The 18,618-nt window shown below is 43.2% G+C and overlaps 1 protein-coding gene across 1 annotated transcript; it reads left to right on the top strand.

The window, feature by feature from the left end:
- Nucleotides 1–15,624: 15,624 nt before the first annotated feature.
- S100Z (S100 calcium binding protein Z) lies at nucleotides 15,625–18,133 on the top strand. Its single transcript, XM_032676006.1, has 3 exons — nucleotides 15,625–15,706; nucleotides 16,518–16,675; nucleotides 17,823–18,133. Exons 1-3 carry the CDS (start codon nucleotides 15,625–15,627, stop codon nucleotides 17,994–17,996), a joined length of 414 nt encoding a protein of 137 aa, XP_032531897.1. The 3' UTR covers nucleotides 17,997–18,133.
- The last annotated feature ends 485 nt before the right edge of the window (nucleotides 18,134–18,618 follow it).

Below are 18,618 nucleotides of genomic sequence, written 5' to 3'. Positions count from 1 at the left end.
AGCCTTAGTGTAGCTGTAACCCAGAGACTGCATCTTTCTCGTAAAACCTGCTACATCTGGACTGTGGGGTTATTATGGTGGTGGAAAGCAGAGTCCTGCTGCTGAAGTTATGTCTGCATTTGGAGTGCTTCTCCAGTGCAGTCAGGTGGTTGCAGACATGGACAAAGCCTTGTTCCTTTGTTTTGAAGGTGTTAATAAAGTAAAGAGTGTTAATGGGCACTTGTATAATGAAGCAAGACAACAAAATGTGGAAGGAGAAGAAAAGCCTAAATTTGACTAGTCTAATTGTGGAAGTTAGGAGAAATGCCCCAATAACAACTCTCAGCTCTATCAGTAAGTCATCTCTAATCATTACAGCTCCCATGACGTGTCAGTTAATGCTGACAGCTCTGTGGAAACAGTGGACAAAAGTTGTCTGTATATTATGGCAGTTCTAAAAATCAATGTTTAGTAATTCTTAAGGCAGGATTTTAATTGGCAAACCTTGTCTGCATCAAGTGGCAAGTGCTCTGGCTCAGAACAAGCATGAGTAACATGAGTGGATATCTCACTTGCAGTTAAGAGCTACATTTGGTTAAGCCACTGCACTCCAGCTTTGTGCCTCAACTTCAAGAAGCAAACTTCTGGGAACTGAGAGTTCAGCATGTTTGAGCCTGAACTGCATTCATTTGATAACACTCTCCCCACTGACCCCCCTTACAGGCAGTTTGCCAGCTCTCAGCTGCTGTCAGGAAGGAATGCATGGCAGTGTAGCAGTGCAGAACACCATCAGCATTCATGTATTCTCCACACTGAGTCTGAATTCAGGACAGTATGTCCTCCTGGTGTTGTGGTTTACAACTGGGTCTATGCTTCCCCGGTTGGATGACTGTGATGGAGACTGTGCTGTCCCATAATCCTGTGGACTGTGGGAAGTGGAGAGGTAGAGCCTGTTTGCATGGAGCCTGTGTCTGTATATTTGAGCACTTGGGAAAAAGGAGTAATTTAGGATGGGAAAACAAAGAATATGCTGCTTCTTTGAAGAAGCTAACTCATTGAATAAGAGGAAATGAATGACATCATTAACTTGAAGAATACAAATTATAAGATGTGATGGGTAGAAGAAGTTTCCCTAATGTCCTGAAGAGTGCCCTTTTCAGGGACAAAAGCCGGGGGGATATGAAGAAAACACAAGAAGCAAGCAATGAATCACAATGGCAGTATCGGCTCAGAAGAGAACACCAGGCTATGGTGTTCCCTGGATGTAGCTGGCAGTGACTCAGGACTAGTGCATACTTGCAGTTTGACACATCATGACCCCTTGACATTTTGTCTTCAAGTCCCAGTCTGGCAAACCTGTCTGGCTTTCTGTGAGTGAATGAACTGAGCAACATGGTTCACAGTGTAAACATATCTAGGGCAAGCCCTTAGCACTAGTTCAGGACATGTTGGAGGCAAGCTGTATCGGGCTCAAACAAAGTTGCATGCTTTTGGTCAAAATCACTAATGTCTCTTGATTAATTTCAGGAGTACAACTGGAAATGCTGGGGATGGCTGTACTGTGGTGATGTATTTGTGAGCAAGGGTGGAGAGTGCCATTGCTGTGAAGCATGATTTGATGAAATGAAACGCCAAAGGGAAGTTACCGAACTGCTGTGTTATAATTTATGAAGACTGTGTTGTGTGTGTTAGGCTGGTTGCCCGGAAGCCCCCTTCCCCATCACTAGGTGTGGTTAAATAAGTAGAGTCATGAATAGAGTCAAAAACAGCCAATAAAGACAATCCTCAGTAAATGCCTGAGTGGCTGCCAGACCCTGGGTGAGTAGACAACACCAAGGAGCCTCGCTGAACTCCAAGACTCCACTGGCATGGTGTTTCGTTTAGCAGGGTCAGCAACAGAGATAACAAAGGAACTCTCTAAGGATGGTGGCTTGGTGCCCCTGCTAGTCTGGAGTCTGTCTGGTCTGATGTTTCTGAAGAGTGCAGGTGGCTTTGTTCAGAGTTACTACTGAAGGATATAGAGCTGGCTCCAGCATCAGCAAAACTCAGCTCATGGTAAGCTCTGCCTTATAAAACGCTGCAGCAGGAGCCATGAAAGTACTGAGGAAGAAGAGACAGCAGGAGAGAGGAGGGAGAGAGAGAGTCCTCCCCCACCTACCTTCACTTTTGTAACTGTACTATGGTAGGGCATGGGCAGGGGGATAGAGAAGGTCCTTATTCTAGGACATGGGAGAGAACAAAGTGGAGATACCTCTGCAGACATGGGGAAATGGTAATCATAGTTTCCACTCTGCAAATCATAGTTTCCACTACCTGTATGTCAAATGAAGAAAGCAGGGGTTTAGAAAAGAAAGATATCAGCACTCCTGTTGTTTCAAGGTTCTTTTGTCCTCCATGTGTGATTTGAGTTTAAACAATATTGGTATGAACCCCAACGCTAGAGTCACTGCTGGTCGCAGCACCCAAAGACACTGTAACAGACCTGTCAGATGTGATTGGGAAGAACAAGGGCTCGGCAGGGCACTGTGGCCTGAGGACCATTCAGGTTCTTGTTCATTTAGTGGGGTCACTACAGTTTGCACATGGCACATATCCTGTGATGCACAGCTGATGCACAGTTTCCATTAGCATGAACTCATGGTACCTTTTCGTGGGGTAGTTCATTCCCTTTTCAAAGTGAGAGCTCCTCACAGAATTTGCACTTGAGACTGGACTCAAGACACACATCTCTGCTTTGGTATCTAAGCATCCTTTATGGGTAGGTAGACACCTGGAGAAGGTAATTCAGCATTCCTAGCATCCTCCCTCCTTCCTCCCAGAGCATCCACTTCTCCACTAATATATGAGGAGCTGAAGTCACTGCATTGAAGTCAGAGATGCAATGATCTCCTTGGCTCTTGGTGTTTCCATGGAGAAGACTGTCCACCTTGAATTCACTGACTGTCACATATTAACCTCCGAGCGTCAGGAGACTTGCAGTACAATGGGGAAATGGTGCTTGTCTTGGCAGACAAAAGGCACAGAGCAGGGCTTCTCAGTAAAGAGGGAGAGGTTCCTGTCACATGCCAACCAAGCTGTTGGCCCAAGCCCAGGGAGTTCAGTGGTATTCAGAATTTAGCTGAGGACTCTTCATCAGCTGGGGAATTTTATATTTTGTTTAATTTTCTGAAAATCTGCAAAAAGAGCTGATACTGTGAATAAAGGCTCCCTCTTCTGTTTCTAAATGCTATTGCACAAATGTGAAAGAATCCTTGTTTCGTTGTGCTGTGCTTTGTTTTGTAATACCCCATTTTGAAACACACATACATATCTGATGTTAGAGAAGGAGAAGGACTTAGCAGATGATATCATATATCCCTGCTAGGTTTGGGATCAGGTAGGCAGGTTGCTAAGGAGAGATACAGGGCTCCTGAAGAGTAACTTTTGAAGCAGTATATTCTCACAGTAGCTCTGAGTCTCCTTTGTTGTTTTCTTCTTGGATTTAAACCACTGTTAAAATCAAATCCTCAAGATATAATCTTATCTAAGCAAGAAGAGGTGTTGTTTTTCATCGGTTGTAATCCCCAGGTTTCTGAAATAGTATAACATACAGAAGTTTATTGTCAGCAAGAGCTGATTCTTTTCTTTATTTCCACAGCATCTGAGCCCACATGAAGTTTTCCGTTGTGGAAATGTTGCTTCACCTGCAGCTGTCTGACTGTAATTTCATGCATATTTACCATGGCCATTGTAGCTACAAATAACTTTGTGCTGGTGAGGGTGGTGACTGAAGCTGCTTCACAGGAGTGGACTCAAGAAAGAAAGAAATGTGTTTCTTAAGTAAGGAATTAATCTTTGAGCACCCAAGGGTGATGAGGAAGCTGGCGGAAGAGCTCGCCAAGCCACTCTATATCATTTACAAACAGTCCTGGCTCACTGGGGAGGTCCCAGATGATTGGAAGTTGGCGAATGTCACACCAATCCACAAAAAGGGCTGCAAGGAGGACCCGGGAAACTACAGGCCTGTCAGCCTGACCTCAGTGCCTGGCAAGGTTATGGAGCAGATCATCCTAAGTGCAATCACACAGCACCTACAGGATGGACAAGGGATCAGACCCAGCCAGCACAGGGTTAGGAGGGGCAGGTCCTGTCTGACCAACCTGATCTCCTTTTATGATCGGGTGACCCACCTGGTGGATGAGGGGAAGGCTGTGGATGTGGTCTACCTGGACTTCAGCAAAGCCTTTGGCACCACCTCCCACAGTATTCTCCTGAAAAAGCCAGCAGCCCACAGCTTGGACAGGGGCACTCTGTGCTGGGTTAGGAACTGGCTGGAGGGCTGGGCCCGGAGAGTGGTGGTGAATGGTGCTGCATCCAGTTGGCAGCCGGTCACTAGTGGTGTCCCCCAGGGATCAGTGTTGGGTCCAGTTCTGTTTAATATCTTTATTGGCAATTTAGATGAGGGGATTTAGATGAGTGTACCATCAGCAAATTTGCAGATGACACCAAGTTGGGGGGGAGTGTTGATCTACTGGAAGGCAGGAGGGCTCTGCAGAGGGACCTGGACAGAATGGAGAGTTGGGCTGATTCCAATAGGATGAGGTTCAACAAGGCCAAGTGCTGGGTCCTGCACAACAACCCCATGCGGCGCTACAGGCTGGGCACAGAGCGGCTGGAGAGCAGACAAGCAGAAAAGGACCTGGGAGTTTGGATTGACAAGAAGCTGAACATGAGCCAGCAGTGTGCCCAGGTGACCAAGAAGGCCAATGGCATCCTGGCCTGTGTCAGGAACAGTATCACTCAGTGTTGGTGAGGCCACACCTGGAGTACTGTGTCCAGCTCTTGGCCCCTCAGTTCAGGAAGGATATTGAGGTGCTGGAGCAGGTCCAGAGAAGAGCAACAAGGCTGGTGAAGGGACTTGAGCATAAGTCCTGTGAGGAGAAGCTGAGGGAGCTGCGGTTGTTCAGCCTGGAGAAGAGGAGGCTCAGGGGAGACCTCATCACTCTTTACAACTCCCTGAGAGGAGGTTGTAGCCAAGTGGGAGTTGGTCTCTTCTCCCAGGCAGCTATCAGTAAGACAAGAGGGCATGGCCTTAAGCTGTGCCAGGGGAGGTTTAGGTTAGATATTAGGAAGAAATTCTTTACAGAGAGAGTAATCAGGCATTGGAATGGGCTGCCCAGGGAAGTGGTGGATTCTCCATCCCTGGAGGTTTTTAAGAAGATGTGGTTAGTGCCATGGTCTAGCAACCACGGGGTAGTGGATCAGGCGTTGGACTTGATGATCTCAGAGGTCTTTTCCAACCCAGCTGATTCTGTGATTCTATGAAAAGAAGAGTTCCATTTTTAGTGTTTTTACCAGCCTTTCATCTTCCTCAGAGAGGAATTGTAATACCCTCACAAGATGCTGCAAGTGCTCTTCTGTTTGGTATCAAGGGCGGGGATGCGTCATGTCAGGTCAGTCAGGAACAGCTGAGAGTGCTGGACCTGTCCCGTTAGTGGGGCTGCATCATTAGATGAAACGGTGAGAACATCTGCCTTTCATTATACTGCAAACTTCTTTTGACAGTGAACTGAAGAATGAAGAATGGGGAATGCCTGAACTCAGTCCTATGATAAAAAAATTTACATACTTTGTAATATCATTTAGGAGCTTTCCATGGGCCAGCATCTGTAATTTTGATTGTTGGAAAGTTTTTTGAGAGGCATAATTTTACTTAGACAACCCCTAAAACAAAAGACATCAGTGCCTGTTACACTTGTTATTTCAATAACCACTTCATTAATAAAGGTATCATAATTAGAGGGCTGTACTGTTAAGGCAACAGTCCCTACTGATAGTTACTACTAGTTCTGCCATATACTTCTGCCACAGTATGACTCCAAGGAGTCTTAACAGCCTCAGGTGTTTGAAATTGCTTATTTCTAGCTAAAAACAAGGATACTTTCACTTTTGTACCAAAATGAACGTATTTAAACATCCGACTCAACACAAAGGCAACAAGATGATAGCGTGTACTTGCTCCTGCGAACCTGCCACCCTTTTGTATCTGCCAATTACCCCAAGAAACAGAAATTCTCTAGAAGAAGAGAGAAAGTACGGGTGGTAATATCATCAAGCTTTTTATTTCAGGGATGATAGTGCTCTGTATTATCAAAAGTAGATCTAAAATACCATTTAGTACCAGTCTCAGCATTTGTGTCAGTGTATTGTCCTGTTTTTGCTGGAAATAACAGTGTGATGATGAACTTTTAAACAACCTTTAAACAATGGCAAAAGAGTTAGTTTGAAAAAGATTTTCCATAAAGTTAAAATCTGATTTCACTCTAAAATCACAGCAAAAAAAAAAGGCAAAAAAAAACTTACAGAGGAAATAAAAGCATAAATTAAAAAATGTTGCATATTATTTCAGTCACTGACATTCTCCTTTTCATAGCTGTGCTGGTTTAAAAGTTAACCATCAGGGGAAATTAACTCAACTCAAAAGAGAGATTTTAAGTCAGAATAACAATTTAATAAAATAATTCAATAAGTACGATTATACAGACAAACAATTGGTCTTAACCCACAAAACCCAAATGTATAACCCAGCACCCTGGGGTATGAACAAAGTGGTGTTCCTTGGGATCCCCCCTGAGTCCAAAGTAAAGGGAGAGGGGAAAAACCTGCTGGTGGGAGAGCTGTTGCAGTCTGGTCAAAAGTAGTGATTGCAGTCCAGCCGAGGGTGGTGGTCTCAGTCTGGTTGAGAGCGATGAGCTGCAGTCCTCCTCTGGATCCCACAAGTGGTAAAAAGGTTCCGAAACTCCAAGTTTATATATTCTCCAGTTCAGGCAGGAATGCTCAGTCCTTCCCTCACAGCAGGGAATTCCATAAAAGGGTATGAGCATGCTCAGTCCTTCCCTCAGAGTGGGGAATTCCATAAAAGGGTATGAGGACAGGAACATCTTCCTATTTCACAGGCCTCTACTGATAACAATTTCTGGGAAATGGCATGGAAGGCTATAGAATACACAGTTTTGGGCTACACCCATACAGCAATGAATCCGTCCCAGCTGTTCTAACTAGGACAATAGCTCAGGACCTTTGGCCAGATATCTGAAAAGCAAATAACAGAAATTCATATGGTTCTGATTGTGAAGGAATTTCCTTTCACAGTGATCTATGCCTCTTAGAAAGTAAAATACAAATGTTATTAAACTCTTAGGAATAATGGATGTGGAAAGCTCACTGGATTCACAGAGTTTGAGTGCAACCTGTACAACTAAGAAAGAAGGTAAATGGTTCTTTAAAGTTATGTGGTTCTTTAAAGTTGGAATATTGTTCAGCTTGGCAGGGAGGAGATGTGAAGCTTTTGTTATAGGGGTACTTGGGAAATGGAGTAAGAGCAATAAAACATTTCTCATTCTTTCAGAAGGCAACATAGCAGTAAATTTCTAAGTGGATTTGTACAAAGTTGTTCTGTTTTCTACAACAGACATAATGACTATTTTTAGTGGCACATAGACAATGTAGGTAATTGCTTTGTAGACTTTCTGTCCCAAAACTTTTACTCACCCATTTTAACTCACTTCAGTGATTTTATTCAGGTTTATTTCCAAATTGTGATGACATATTCTAACCATTATGTGTATTGGTAGAGGAATAGTTCTGCAATTGCTTGTGTCTACTTTGTCTCTTCCAACATCTAGTGTCTTTGTTTTTATGCACTATAGGTGTTTGGTGAAACTGGTTCCATTCACATAAATCCTGTGTATCTAATATAGCATACTTGAAAGTGAGCTAGCTGACCAGCAATGAATATCAGGCTTCCTGTAATGAGACAATGGGAAATGATGCATAACCTTGTAAGAGAAACTTATGCTGCAGAGTGACACACAGTGAGGTCTGCTAGAGCCAAGGGACTCTACACCTACAAATGCAGGGGCTGAAAGGCATCGCAAGTGTTACACATGGGAAGCATGGAAGCAAGGATAAAAGCAGCAAGAAGTAGTGAAATGGATCAGAACAACACTACACAGCAAATGGTGGCAAAGGCTGGAGAATGGCTTTAAGCTGTATCCAGTGACACGCAAGTGCAAGTGTATTCTCTGTCACCATGCTGGGCTTATATTTACCCACTCAGCACCAGACATCCTGAGTGACATAGGGCTGTGATATGAGACAGGGGAGTGTGTGACTGGGGTGCGAGCCAGGAAGTCCATGAGGCAATCACATTGTTTCACATGAAGGAACCTCCCCACTGGCCAGCAAGGTACTGTTGGCATGAGGTACCTGCCAGGGCTCCTGCTACTGCCCTGCAAAGGGGAGGGATGGAGGCACAACAGCAGGGCAGGGAGTCTTGCTGATACACTTGAGGGTATCTGCACAGCACGGTTATTCTCAGTTTCTCCTCTAAATGGAGAGGAAACATGCAGCCCCACATTCTAAGTAAACTCTATATGTGAAGAGGAAATTATGCTTGTCGGCTTTCTCTGTACCTTCCACCATCTCAGCTGTTCCTGGTTTGCACATGCATGCAACATATCTCTGGGCTATTTATGGTGTTCATTAAAATGGGAACAACTGTCTAATTTCCCTGTCTTTTAAAGACAATTATATCAATTGTATATTAACAACATCTGCCTCTGACTCTTAGTTTACATCAACCTATAGCACTCAGGCTGGCTCCTGCTGAGACACATATTGCTCCTGTAGTGTTGGTCCAACTCCTTTCCTAGTACCATCAAAAATTCACTTTTCTAGAGCAGATCCCTCAGAGCAACTGCAGCTGTAATGTCTGTGAGAACATCCTGAAAGTCCTGCTTTCACAGTTTTTGCTATAACCTTGCCCCAGAAATTAGTATTTTGTCTACCTCAGACTGTTTAATGAATTTTCTCCCTATTCCAATATTACTGGGATATCTGTTTAAACCACACAGTTCTTCTGGAATGCAGAGACTTTTTGTCAGAACTAGTGATTATCCCACATTATTGTCAGGACATTTTTTTTTTCCAGACAACATATAACTGGCTTTTCATGTCAAGGAAAAGCAAGTTCTCATTTGGAAATCTACTAGGAATAGTAGCTGATACGGGTCTGTAGGAAAGAGGCAAGGCTAGTACTTATCCGGAATACTAACCATGTCCTGTGATTTATGTTTCAGAGAAGTCTCAGTGACACAAGCTTTTGTAAGACACAAGCTCTCAGTAAGTATTTCCCAGAAAATTCTCACAGCAGCATTTTAACAGCTTAAAAGTGGTTTCTTCTGCTGGTTTTGAATTAGGTTGTTAGGGGGGTTTGCCCTCCATAATTTTGTATTGGAAAAAAAAGATTAACTTTTTGCCTTCTCCATGCCGCTCTCAAATATAAGTAATTCTTTCACATTCCCAGTTACATCCTTCTGCAGACTGAGATGCCTTATGTGTCTAAAACAGAAGCTGTCTCTTTGCTGCTCTTCTCCTTGTCTCTTTTAATCCTGCTGCATTGAGTGTAAGAGGAAGGTAGGAGGTAGGAGGACCACCATGATTTTGAATAAGTGGGCCACCTTTGGATTTACTTAGTGGCATAAAAGCACTCCCGATTTTCTGTCTTCCATTTCTTTCCTAATCCTGTTTGTTCTCAGACTCTTACTAGACCAACATTTTCACCTGCAGTAACCCCAAGATCTCTTTCATGAATTCTCATAGTCAACTCAGAACTCATAGGTATGTACAAAAGAATTGATTTTCCCCATACCACTTTGTGTTTATTCTGTGTTTAATTTACTTTCATGAGGTCCTTCTGCATTCTTCACAGCTGGACCTTAACTTACTGTCTCTGCATAACTGTTGTATCAACAACAAAAAAAGTATCCCTTTATTCTACTCCCTTTCCCAGATCACCAGTGAATATATTGAATAGCACCGGCTCTAGAACAGGTGCCTGTGGGGTCCCCATTGATTATGCCATTCACTTGTAAAACTCAGTAATTTATTTTTTATTTCCTGTCTTTCAATTAGCCATTTTCTATGTGACTCTTTTCATGGTATCCATTGGCAGCCTAGTTTCTTTCCTTGACCTGTGTTAAGAACTAAATTCTCTACAGTGTTTATACCTCCAGCTAACGAGCTGTGAGCAATGGGTATGTCTTTTCTCCGTAGTTTTTAATGATATTACTTCTCTTGTTGCTTGGTGTTGATTATGCTGACCTTTGTATCGATCTTACCATAGTAATGCAGCGGTGAAACATGTATCTTGGAGCAGACGGGTGGGAGCTTGTCTTCTTTGGGACCCGCAATTTGTGGGAGTTGCTACTAGCCTGAGATCTGGAAGTAGCAGTTCTTCAGTAGGACACTAAGGGGCAGCCCCAGACCAAAAGAATATTCCTCGTTTTTTATATGCATACAAACTAAGAGAAAACCGTATTTGCCTCATTTTTCTATATTGATTTAACGTCAACAGTGGCCAAGAATGTTAAATCAAGTCGGACTGGAGTGGTTTTTTCTTGTTGCATCTTTTGGTAAGAATTTATTTTGGCACTGGTGATGAAGAAGGTGTGAGTTTATTTGCCAGCCAGCTGCAAATGGACCCACTTGAGCTCACAGGTAGAGCAGAGAGGATGGAAAAGATATGGTGAGCTCTGCTTTAGGAGTCTTGGTGGCCACCCCACACATTATGGCATGGCCAAGCACATGTACAAGCGTGTAGTTGTATAGGCCAGGGGCCTTCACTGCTCAGAGGTGCTCCTTGCCAGCAGAGAGCTAGTCGTACAAGCCTCAGAAGTCCCATTCCCAAAGTAACAGCTGCTGCATGAATAGTTGGAAACCAGGAAGGAGGAACTGAGGCAGCCCGCCTAGGACCATAGAAAATCTGTGTAAAGCTTTTCTTACCGCTACAACGTGGTGAGTTGGCCACCATCCTGTGACACAGGAACACCCCCTGCAAGATGTCCCTTTAATTGTGAAACTAACCCGAGCCTAGCTGCAAAAACCTTGTGGAAGGAACTGATCATTGGAGTGAATTAGGATAAGGGCTACTGCCTGTCAATATGAATTTGAATTAGGAAAAAACATGAGTCAGTCAGAACTAGCATGTGTCCAAGGGGTGGATTTGCCTTACTGATTAGTGGATCTGATGCAAAGGGAATTACTGTCCTGGCTTTGTTCAAAGGGTGAAGTATTGCCAAGTTCTAGCTGTAATGTGAGCTACCAAAGCCAGCTGTCACTGGGTCCGTGGTCTCTGATTACTGGGTGGAGAGATGCTCTGTCACGGGATCCCCTGCCACTACCTGAGGCAGAGCTATCTCAGACTCTGTGTTTACACCAGGATATTTTACATTACTTTGACATCCTTCCTGGGTGTAGATAGACTGCATTAAAATCATAAATTGCTGCATAGATACATCTGCTTCAGAGGCTTATGAAGAAGAAAGAACTGTAGCCAGAAATACTTCAGAACTCCAGTTTAGGGTTAATGAAAACTTTCTACTCTATTTTACAGATAACAGTACATTCATATACAATTTGATGTTGCCCTCACAAGCTAATAATGAATGGTTGCTGACAGAGGAATGAAATGGCGACCGATTTCCTCTGAGGAGAAGAAAGCAGTAGGTGGTAACTGGAGTCAGTACCTCAAGTACAGACAATGCCAAGTGGGTATCACAAGAGAAATGACCGCTACGGGAACAGGGTTCAATGGTCTGGATGGTTCAGTGAAAAAGTAAGTTATGTATTTGGAAAAGAAATGTATAAGCTTGTCCAAAACTCAGCACTCAGCAGAGAATATCAGGATATGTTTTAGTTGGGCAGCCTTTGAAGTGTAACCCATTAAAAAGATGCCTGTGGAATAAACCACCAAATTTGTGTGACAAAAGCTATTAGCAAGAGATTTAACAGTTCTTTGCTATTCTGCTTTCTGTGGGATCATAGCAGTTAAAACAGCCTTGAAGATGTGAACCAGAACCTGTAGGGGAGAGAGACATGCCTGGTATAAATGAATAAATCAATCAGCCACCCAGATATGGAAAAAAACCACTAATGAAAATGCTAACAATCCTAAAAATGTGAAAGTTCACATTATAATTTAACAAGAAATGCTGGTTCAAATGTAAGTCTCTTATAAACTCCTTAACCTATTTAATACACTCTTCAGTCTAATCTAGGGTCTGATCTATCACAGGCTTTTTAATGCGTAGTATAAACATCCTTCTGAGCCTTGCAGTGTTCCTTGTTACTTCCCATTCCACCTTTTCCCACTTTGAGGGTACAATATTGATTCAAAATATGTTCATACCAAGAACATATGTTCTTGGGGGAGGAAGGGAACAAAGACCACAAGTGTGAGTTTGGGAAAAATAAATAATGATAGGATATAGGTGGGAGGCCGACTTGCCTTCCCCAGTACAATAATCACTTGTGAGAAAATATTCCCCATATGCATTCTGGCAAATGTTGAAAGCCAGATGCCCCAAGTACAAGATTCTCACGCATAAGCTGACTAGTATTTTACTGTGGCTTAGAATGGCACTTTATAAACTGCTCTGGCTTAAAGGCAGTTTGTGTCATGTTGTCTCAAGAAGATATCATGGAAAAATGCTGGTGAATAAGCCAAAGCTTCTCCTTCCCAGCTGTGGAGGAAGAAGACTGCTGACCTATATCAATGATTGACTGATTTCACACAAGGCAGAACTCTGCTAATTTTTCTGGGGAGCAGAGACCAGCAGTAAGGTTTTCTGCCTGACTGCCCCATCTCCATGCAGGAGGGGAAAAGCAGTCCCATAGAGCCTCCCAGCTGAGTGCACATTTACATTACCCCAACTAAAATTAAAGGAAGCAGTCACTGTTGGTAGGGTCCTTTCTCAGATTTACAGGGCAAGGAACAACCTCCACCTCTCTCAGCATTCTCCAGTGGAATCATAGAAAGGTTTGGTTTGGAAGGGACCTTAAAGATTACCTAGTTCGCACACCCCTGTCATGGCCAGGGACACCTTTCACTAGACCATGTTGCTCAGAGCCCCATCCACCTGGCCTTGAACACTTCAAGGGATGGGGCAGCCACACCTTCTCTGGGCAACCTGTTCTAGTGTCACCATCCTCACAGTAAAGAATTTCTTCCTTATATCTAATCTAAACCTACACTGTCAGTTTGAAGCCATTGTTAAATCTCTTTTCTTGGAGGTTTTCAGAATTTAACTAAACAAAGCTGTGGCTGCCTAGTCTGATGCTGGAGATCATCCAGTTTTGAGAAGGCAGTGGGACTAGGCATGTCAGAGGTGCCTTCTCACCAGCACTGTGCGATCTGGCAGGCTGTGAAGGACAAAGTTTGATCATGAATGAGGAAGGCACTGATCTTCACCACGTCTCCGCCCATGCTGCAGTTCCACAATCTCTCTCAGCCACACACCTGGTGCTGCTCCTGTGTTTAGTCTGATGGAAAACAGAGTGCAGGGTGAGGATTGATGAGGGAATGGTGGTTGCTGACATGAAGTCAGGTCTTAGCCTGGTACAGAAGTGCTTCACAGTCTACTTTGACTTTATTTATCTCCAGTGCCCATTAGCTATCCTAGTAAACCAGATTTTGCTGGAGCGCCAGATGAGGGATTAAAACAGTTGACTGATAATCACGAATTTTGAGTAGGCACTTGGACTTGCCTTCACAGAAGCTGTGAGACCTCTGCTGTCACTGGAGCCACTGGTAGGATTTCACTAGCCAGAGAGGAAAGGACTGGACACAGCAAATGGCATGGACCTCTTAACAAACAAGTGCAGGTCAGTGCAGCTGTTCACTGTGCACACGTCATCCACTAGTGTGGAAAAGAAAGTTTCTTACACAATTAGCTGGAGTGAAAGGAGCTATTGAAAGAGACCGCACGTATTATATCACTGTATAAATTATTAAGCTGATGTCTTTCTTTCTTCCGTCCTGAGGATGGCAGCTCTGAAAGTTTACACCCACTTCCTGGAAGTTGTACCTCCTGTAGACTCTGCTTAGATAATTAATTTGCAATATTCATTAACCAGAGGATCGGTGTAATAATATATAGACAAACAGAAGGATTTCATACTTATGTATTAACTCAGCTGTGGGTTTTTTTCTGTTTGTGGGTGAAACTGTTGTTGAATAAATGGGGGGAGGAGGGGAACAAAACAAAACAAAAAACCCCACACCCAAACCCCAAACCAAGGATTTTTATCTTTATCTGGTTAATATTTCTGAACAATAGTCACAAGCCTTAGTGAATCACAGGCAAGACAGGACCCTGTGGCTGTAGCTACGTGCAGGGCTTCATGCTTTTTCTTCTGCATCTGCAGATACAGAGAATTCCCAGGACTGAGTGGAAGAGATGTTCTGTGCCTGATATCACCAATGTTCTTCTCCCACGTGCTGCATACGGTCCAGCTAGGTCCCAGTGCTTACTGGAGCATAGGGACTTCCCTACACAAAACCAAGCACCCATGAGCTATTGCCAAATACAGAAGAGGTATGGAAAACAGCTCTCCTCCCCAGCTCTCCTCTGACTCCAGGAGAGATTAGGTTCCTCTTGTTCCTCTCATTTCCACCTGGACCATTTCTAAAATGTACCTGGACACTGGATCTCCCCTTCCCTGGTGAGCACTCACAACCACAGCAATGGAGAGTGAAGGTGTCTGCCCTGTGCACAGCACTGTGTGTGTCTGCAGGTACCTCCAGATAGAACAGCCTGCCTGTTTCACAAATAACACTTTACACATGGTCACTTCCCATATCACTGGAATCCAGTATTTTTATGTGCCTGGCTCCCTTCTTCCCTCCCTTTTTTCCCAGAGGCCAAGACAAGAGCACACCTCATTGTCTTTCCCTCTGGCTGGAATGAAACAGAGAATGAGCTGCAGCTCTGTACCCTGTTCATCTGGACAGTTGTGCTTCCTGGACATGTGTGTGCAACACGTAGAAGAAGGCTTTACTGAGGGAAACCAAACCCAGCCCAAGCAGTTTTACATTACATGTGTCTGTCATGAAAACTGTGGTTATCTGGTATCTTGGGTGGTAAGTAGGACCCACCATGGTGAAGCTGCTGTTTCCTGCGTCCCCCAACCATCAATCCCAGGGTCAATGAGTCCCTGGGGTTGGGACAGACAAAGCCCTCCGGCGGCAAGGTCGTTTATTCAGAGAGAGATGCTGAACTGCAGTTGTTTTGCAGAACTATAAAAATAAAGCTAAGCCTGTTGATCAGGGCACAGTGGAATTCCGGGGACACCTTCCTCTGAAACCGGTTCCCTCGTTTCCTCCTGAGGATACAGCAAGAATTTCATTCAGAAAGAGGCAATGTTTTAGGCTTACAAAGATATCTGACAATTAAGGTAGATGTCTCAAGGGATATGTGGTACTTAGACTGTAGAAGTGTTGAAAGACAGATTAGAAAGAGTTCTTCTGAAAATTATGGAAAGTTTTTTTATACTGACTTGGTGATTGTTAACATTTTCTAATTTTGACCTTTAGGCCCCTGAATGGGTATATTTGTGAAAGGTCATATGTTAAAAAATATCTCCTACATTCCAAACACAGCTCTCTGATCTGCCTAGTGCATATTTTAGTGATCCAGTTACAGCAAAAGGCTTTTATTGAAGAGAGTAGGCACGTGGAAACAGAAGACCCACCATCCTGTGACAATTATAGTCTGTCTCTATTGTGTAATCTACCCTTTCAGCCTGATAAACAAGAGCCTGTCCATGCATTTTGAAAGGAAAGTGACCACCACCTTCTGTGATCTGAGTATTTTCTTGCATACACCTCAGCTAGGCTGTAGAGCAGGTAAGTCTTAGCCTTTGCACAGTGTTATTGTTCAGGACTCCAGTCTTAGTTTGAAGTGCATTCTCGCTTTTTTAACTTTCTCCTGGGGCCTAATCAATAGTGTTTCCCTTATACCTGATTTCTACTTTTAGTTACTTTTTGAGTCAAATACTCTGCAAGTAATTATATTTCCATCTTTTTTTTTCTTGGCGTTGCTTCTCTGTGTACCTTCTGACTGCATGCTCGATGAAGCAAAACTTGCGGTGCCCAGCTCACACTTATTTATATTGCAGGCAATTTACATGAAAAAGGGTCAGCCCAAGCAAACAACAGAGTAAATTGAAAGCTGACACTTCCATCTTTATTACTGGTGGTCTTCCTCTAACCATCTCTAAACTGATGTGGAGCTTTCTTTATCAATGTGCACTCACTTCAGCTGCTGGTATTTGTTGAACTCATTTTCTTGAGAAAACTTTTAAATGAGCAGGTAGGGGTTAAGCCTTCATTTTCCCTGTGTTTTCACCTATGGGTGCAAAAGATTTCCCTTTACAGCAGCTTTGCAAAATAGATGCACAGTAGATCACTTTCTGAAATAAAAACCTTCCTTTCCATCAACTTTTTGAAATAATTGCTTGTGAGTTCAGGACAATGTTTTATTTTAGTACAGTCCATCCTTGCTCAGATGCATATAAGGGGATGGACCAACTGAAAGCCCAACTTTTCAGTCTGGGTAACAATTTCTCTCTTTAGCTGGCCCTCCATCCCTTCCCAGAGACTGGCACTTGGTTTGGTTCCTCTGCAATGTCACTGACTTTGTATCTTTGCCCCACAGCTCTCCCACTCACTGCTATGACCACACCACTGAAGGATGCAATGGACACCTTGATCAAGATTTTCCATCACTACTCTGGCAAAGAAGGAGACAGATACAAGCTCAGTAAAGGAGAACTCAAGGAGCTTCTCACCAGTGAGCTCACTGACTTCCTTTCAGTAAGATGCATCCTCTGAACCTCCTGGATTACTGTTTCATGGGTGGGATAAGCAGCTATCCAAGGATTTGGGTAGGGATAGCATCTCCTTCTGCAAGGCCCATCCTGCCACAGCTTCTCAGATGACAGTTCTTCGTGAAGCTGTACAGAACGATATGAGGTCAAATGTCCCATTTAAGAAGTGTGTTTTCAGAGAGTAGTCGAGCCCCAGTGCCCTGCCAAGTACCACCAGCAGCAGAGGTGGGTACCTGTGCTCTGCATGTTCCTCAGCACTTTTGAACAGGAGGGCGAGGCCAGCCTAGAAGCAGCAACAAAATAAGTGCTCAATAAGGCTTTAATTAGTTTGTTTGTTTGTTTCATTTTCAATTATAGGGCATAGATAAATCCTTGAAGAATTAAATACAGCAACCAGTTCTCATGAGACAGGAAAGTAGCTTGTGCACACTGGCCACACAGTACAGCCACTTGTGTGCCTTGCAGAGGGATGCTGAGAAAAGCCTTTCAGTGATAAGCTGCTGATCTGAATATCTCTTTGTACATTTGTGTTTTACATTACGCATGGATGCTTTTATGGAATCAAAAGCACTAATAATAATGTTTTTATGTATCCTCTTAATTGTAAAAATTATTGTGGACACTCTGACCACCAGCAGGATTTTTCTTTACATTATATCTGTTTTCTTGAATTGAATTTTCTTTTAATCTTGGCTATTATTTATTATCCTGAGATTCAATGTTCTTACTCCCCCTGAATAGGATGTGTTTTTTGTCAAGAAGAGATCATATGAATGTGATGAATGGATGTATAAAATGACCACTTAGGAATAGCTTGTTGAAAATCTAAGTACTTTTTGTTAAAGGATGATAGAGAAATGCACATTATAGATCTATTTTGTCAAAAGGAATCCATGCTCAGCATCTCCTAAAATCTGTTTGATTCATTTCAGTGCCTATTTAGTACCTGTATTCCTTCTAAGAGCTGCACTGTCTTCAGTTTCTGATGCTGTTTTACTGTTCAGGTGCATATTTGATGCTGCGTTTTATTTAATAGCACAAGTCTCATCACATAGCAGTGGGCTGTACTGCTGGGTGTGTCAGAATTACACATTCAATATCTACACAGCTAAGTCAATTTTCTTTCTCTTTAGGGCCAAAAGGACCCAATCCTGGTCGACAAGATTATGAAAGAACTGGACTCCAATGATGACAATGAATTGGATTTTAATGAATTTGTCATTCTGGTTGCTGCTTTGACTGTGGCATGTAATGATTTCTTTGAAGAACAGCTAAAGAAAGAGGGATTTAAAAAATCCTCTATATAATCAATCTCTTGGCCACAAATGCAAGCAAAGCATGTCTAGTAGGTAACCCTCATTGGTGCTCACCGCGTGCAAACCACCGTTCCCCCAACTGTTACTGCTGTAAGATCTTTATGGAGCTGATCAGCAGCTGGTATAAGCTGGACCATAGCCAGCTTACACTACTTGAGATCTGGCTTTTAATATTTTCACTCTTTGCGCTCCATGCATCTTTAACATGCCTTCATCTGTTGCCCAGGTCAAGGGCTTGGGGTGACAGATTGTTTGGCAGGAGTTGAGACTTCTGTTTCTTAAGTGTCAGTGGAAAGTAAAAGGCACAGGAATGCTCCTTATACACTTTCCAAACGGAAAAATTTGGAATGACACATAAAACTTGCAATTTCATTTTCAGTCATTTTATAACAACGATATTTTTGCAGCTCAAAACCAGCAGCTTTTTTTTTGCTCAGCTCTGCTAATGCTAAAGCCCTTTTTAGATGTTGCTCTGTGTGTCCCCACACTCGCATTTCAGATGCAGTCACAGCTGTCTCTTGCTGCCTGAGCAGACGATACCACTTGCCATTGTTACAGGTTCATTTCCTCCATCTCCCCAGCTTCAATTTTGTTGTGTTGGCATTACTGCATC

Source organism: Chiroxiphia lanceolata, chromosome Z, assembly GCF_009829145.1.
Source record: "Chiroxiphia lanceolata isolate bChiLan1 chromosome Z, bChiLan1.pri, whole genome shotgun sequence".
Classification (NCBI taxonomy): Eukaryota; Metazoa; Chordata; class Aves; order Passeriformes; family Pipridae; genus Chiroxiphia; species Chiroxiphia lanceolata.
The sequence above is the reverse complement of the archived record's forward strand: the minus strand, read 5'-3'. Positions and strand labels throughout refer to the sequence as shown.

Excerpts from the sequence above, each read along its gene's own strand:
- S100Z (XM_032676006.1), top strand. The coding sequence starts at position 15,625 with ATGCATTTTGAAAGGAAAGTGACCACCACCTTCTGTGATCTGAGTATT. Across the intron at positions 15,707-16,517 it reads TCAGCTAGGCTGTAGAGCAG|CTCTCCCACTCACTGCTATG; the intron begins GTAAGTCTTAGC and ends TTTGCCCCACAG. Across the intron at positions 16,676-17,822 it reads AGCTCACTGACTTCCTTTCA|GGCCAAAAGGACCCAATCCT; the intron begins GTAAGATGCATC and ends CTTTCTCTTTAG.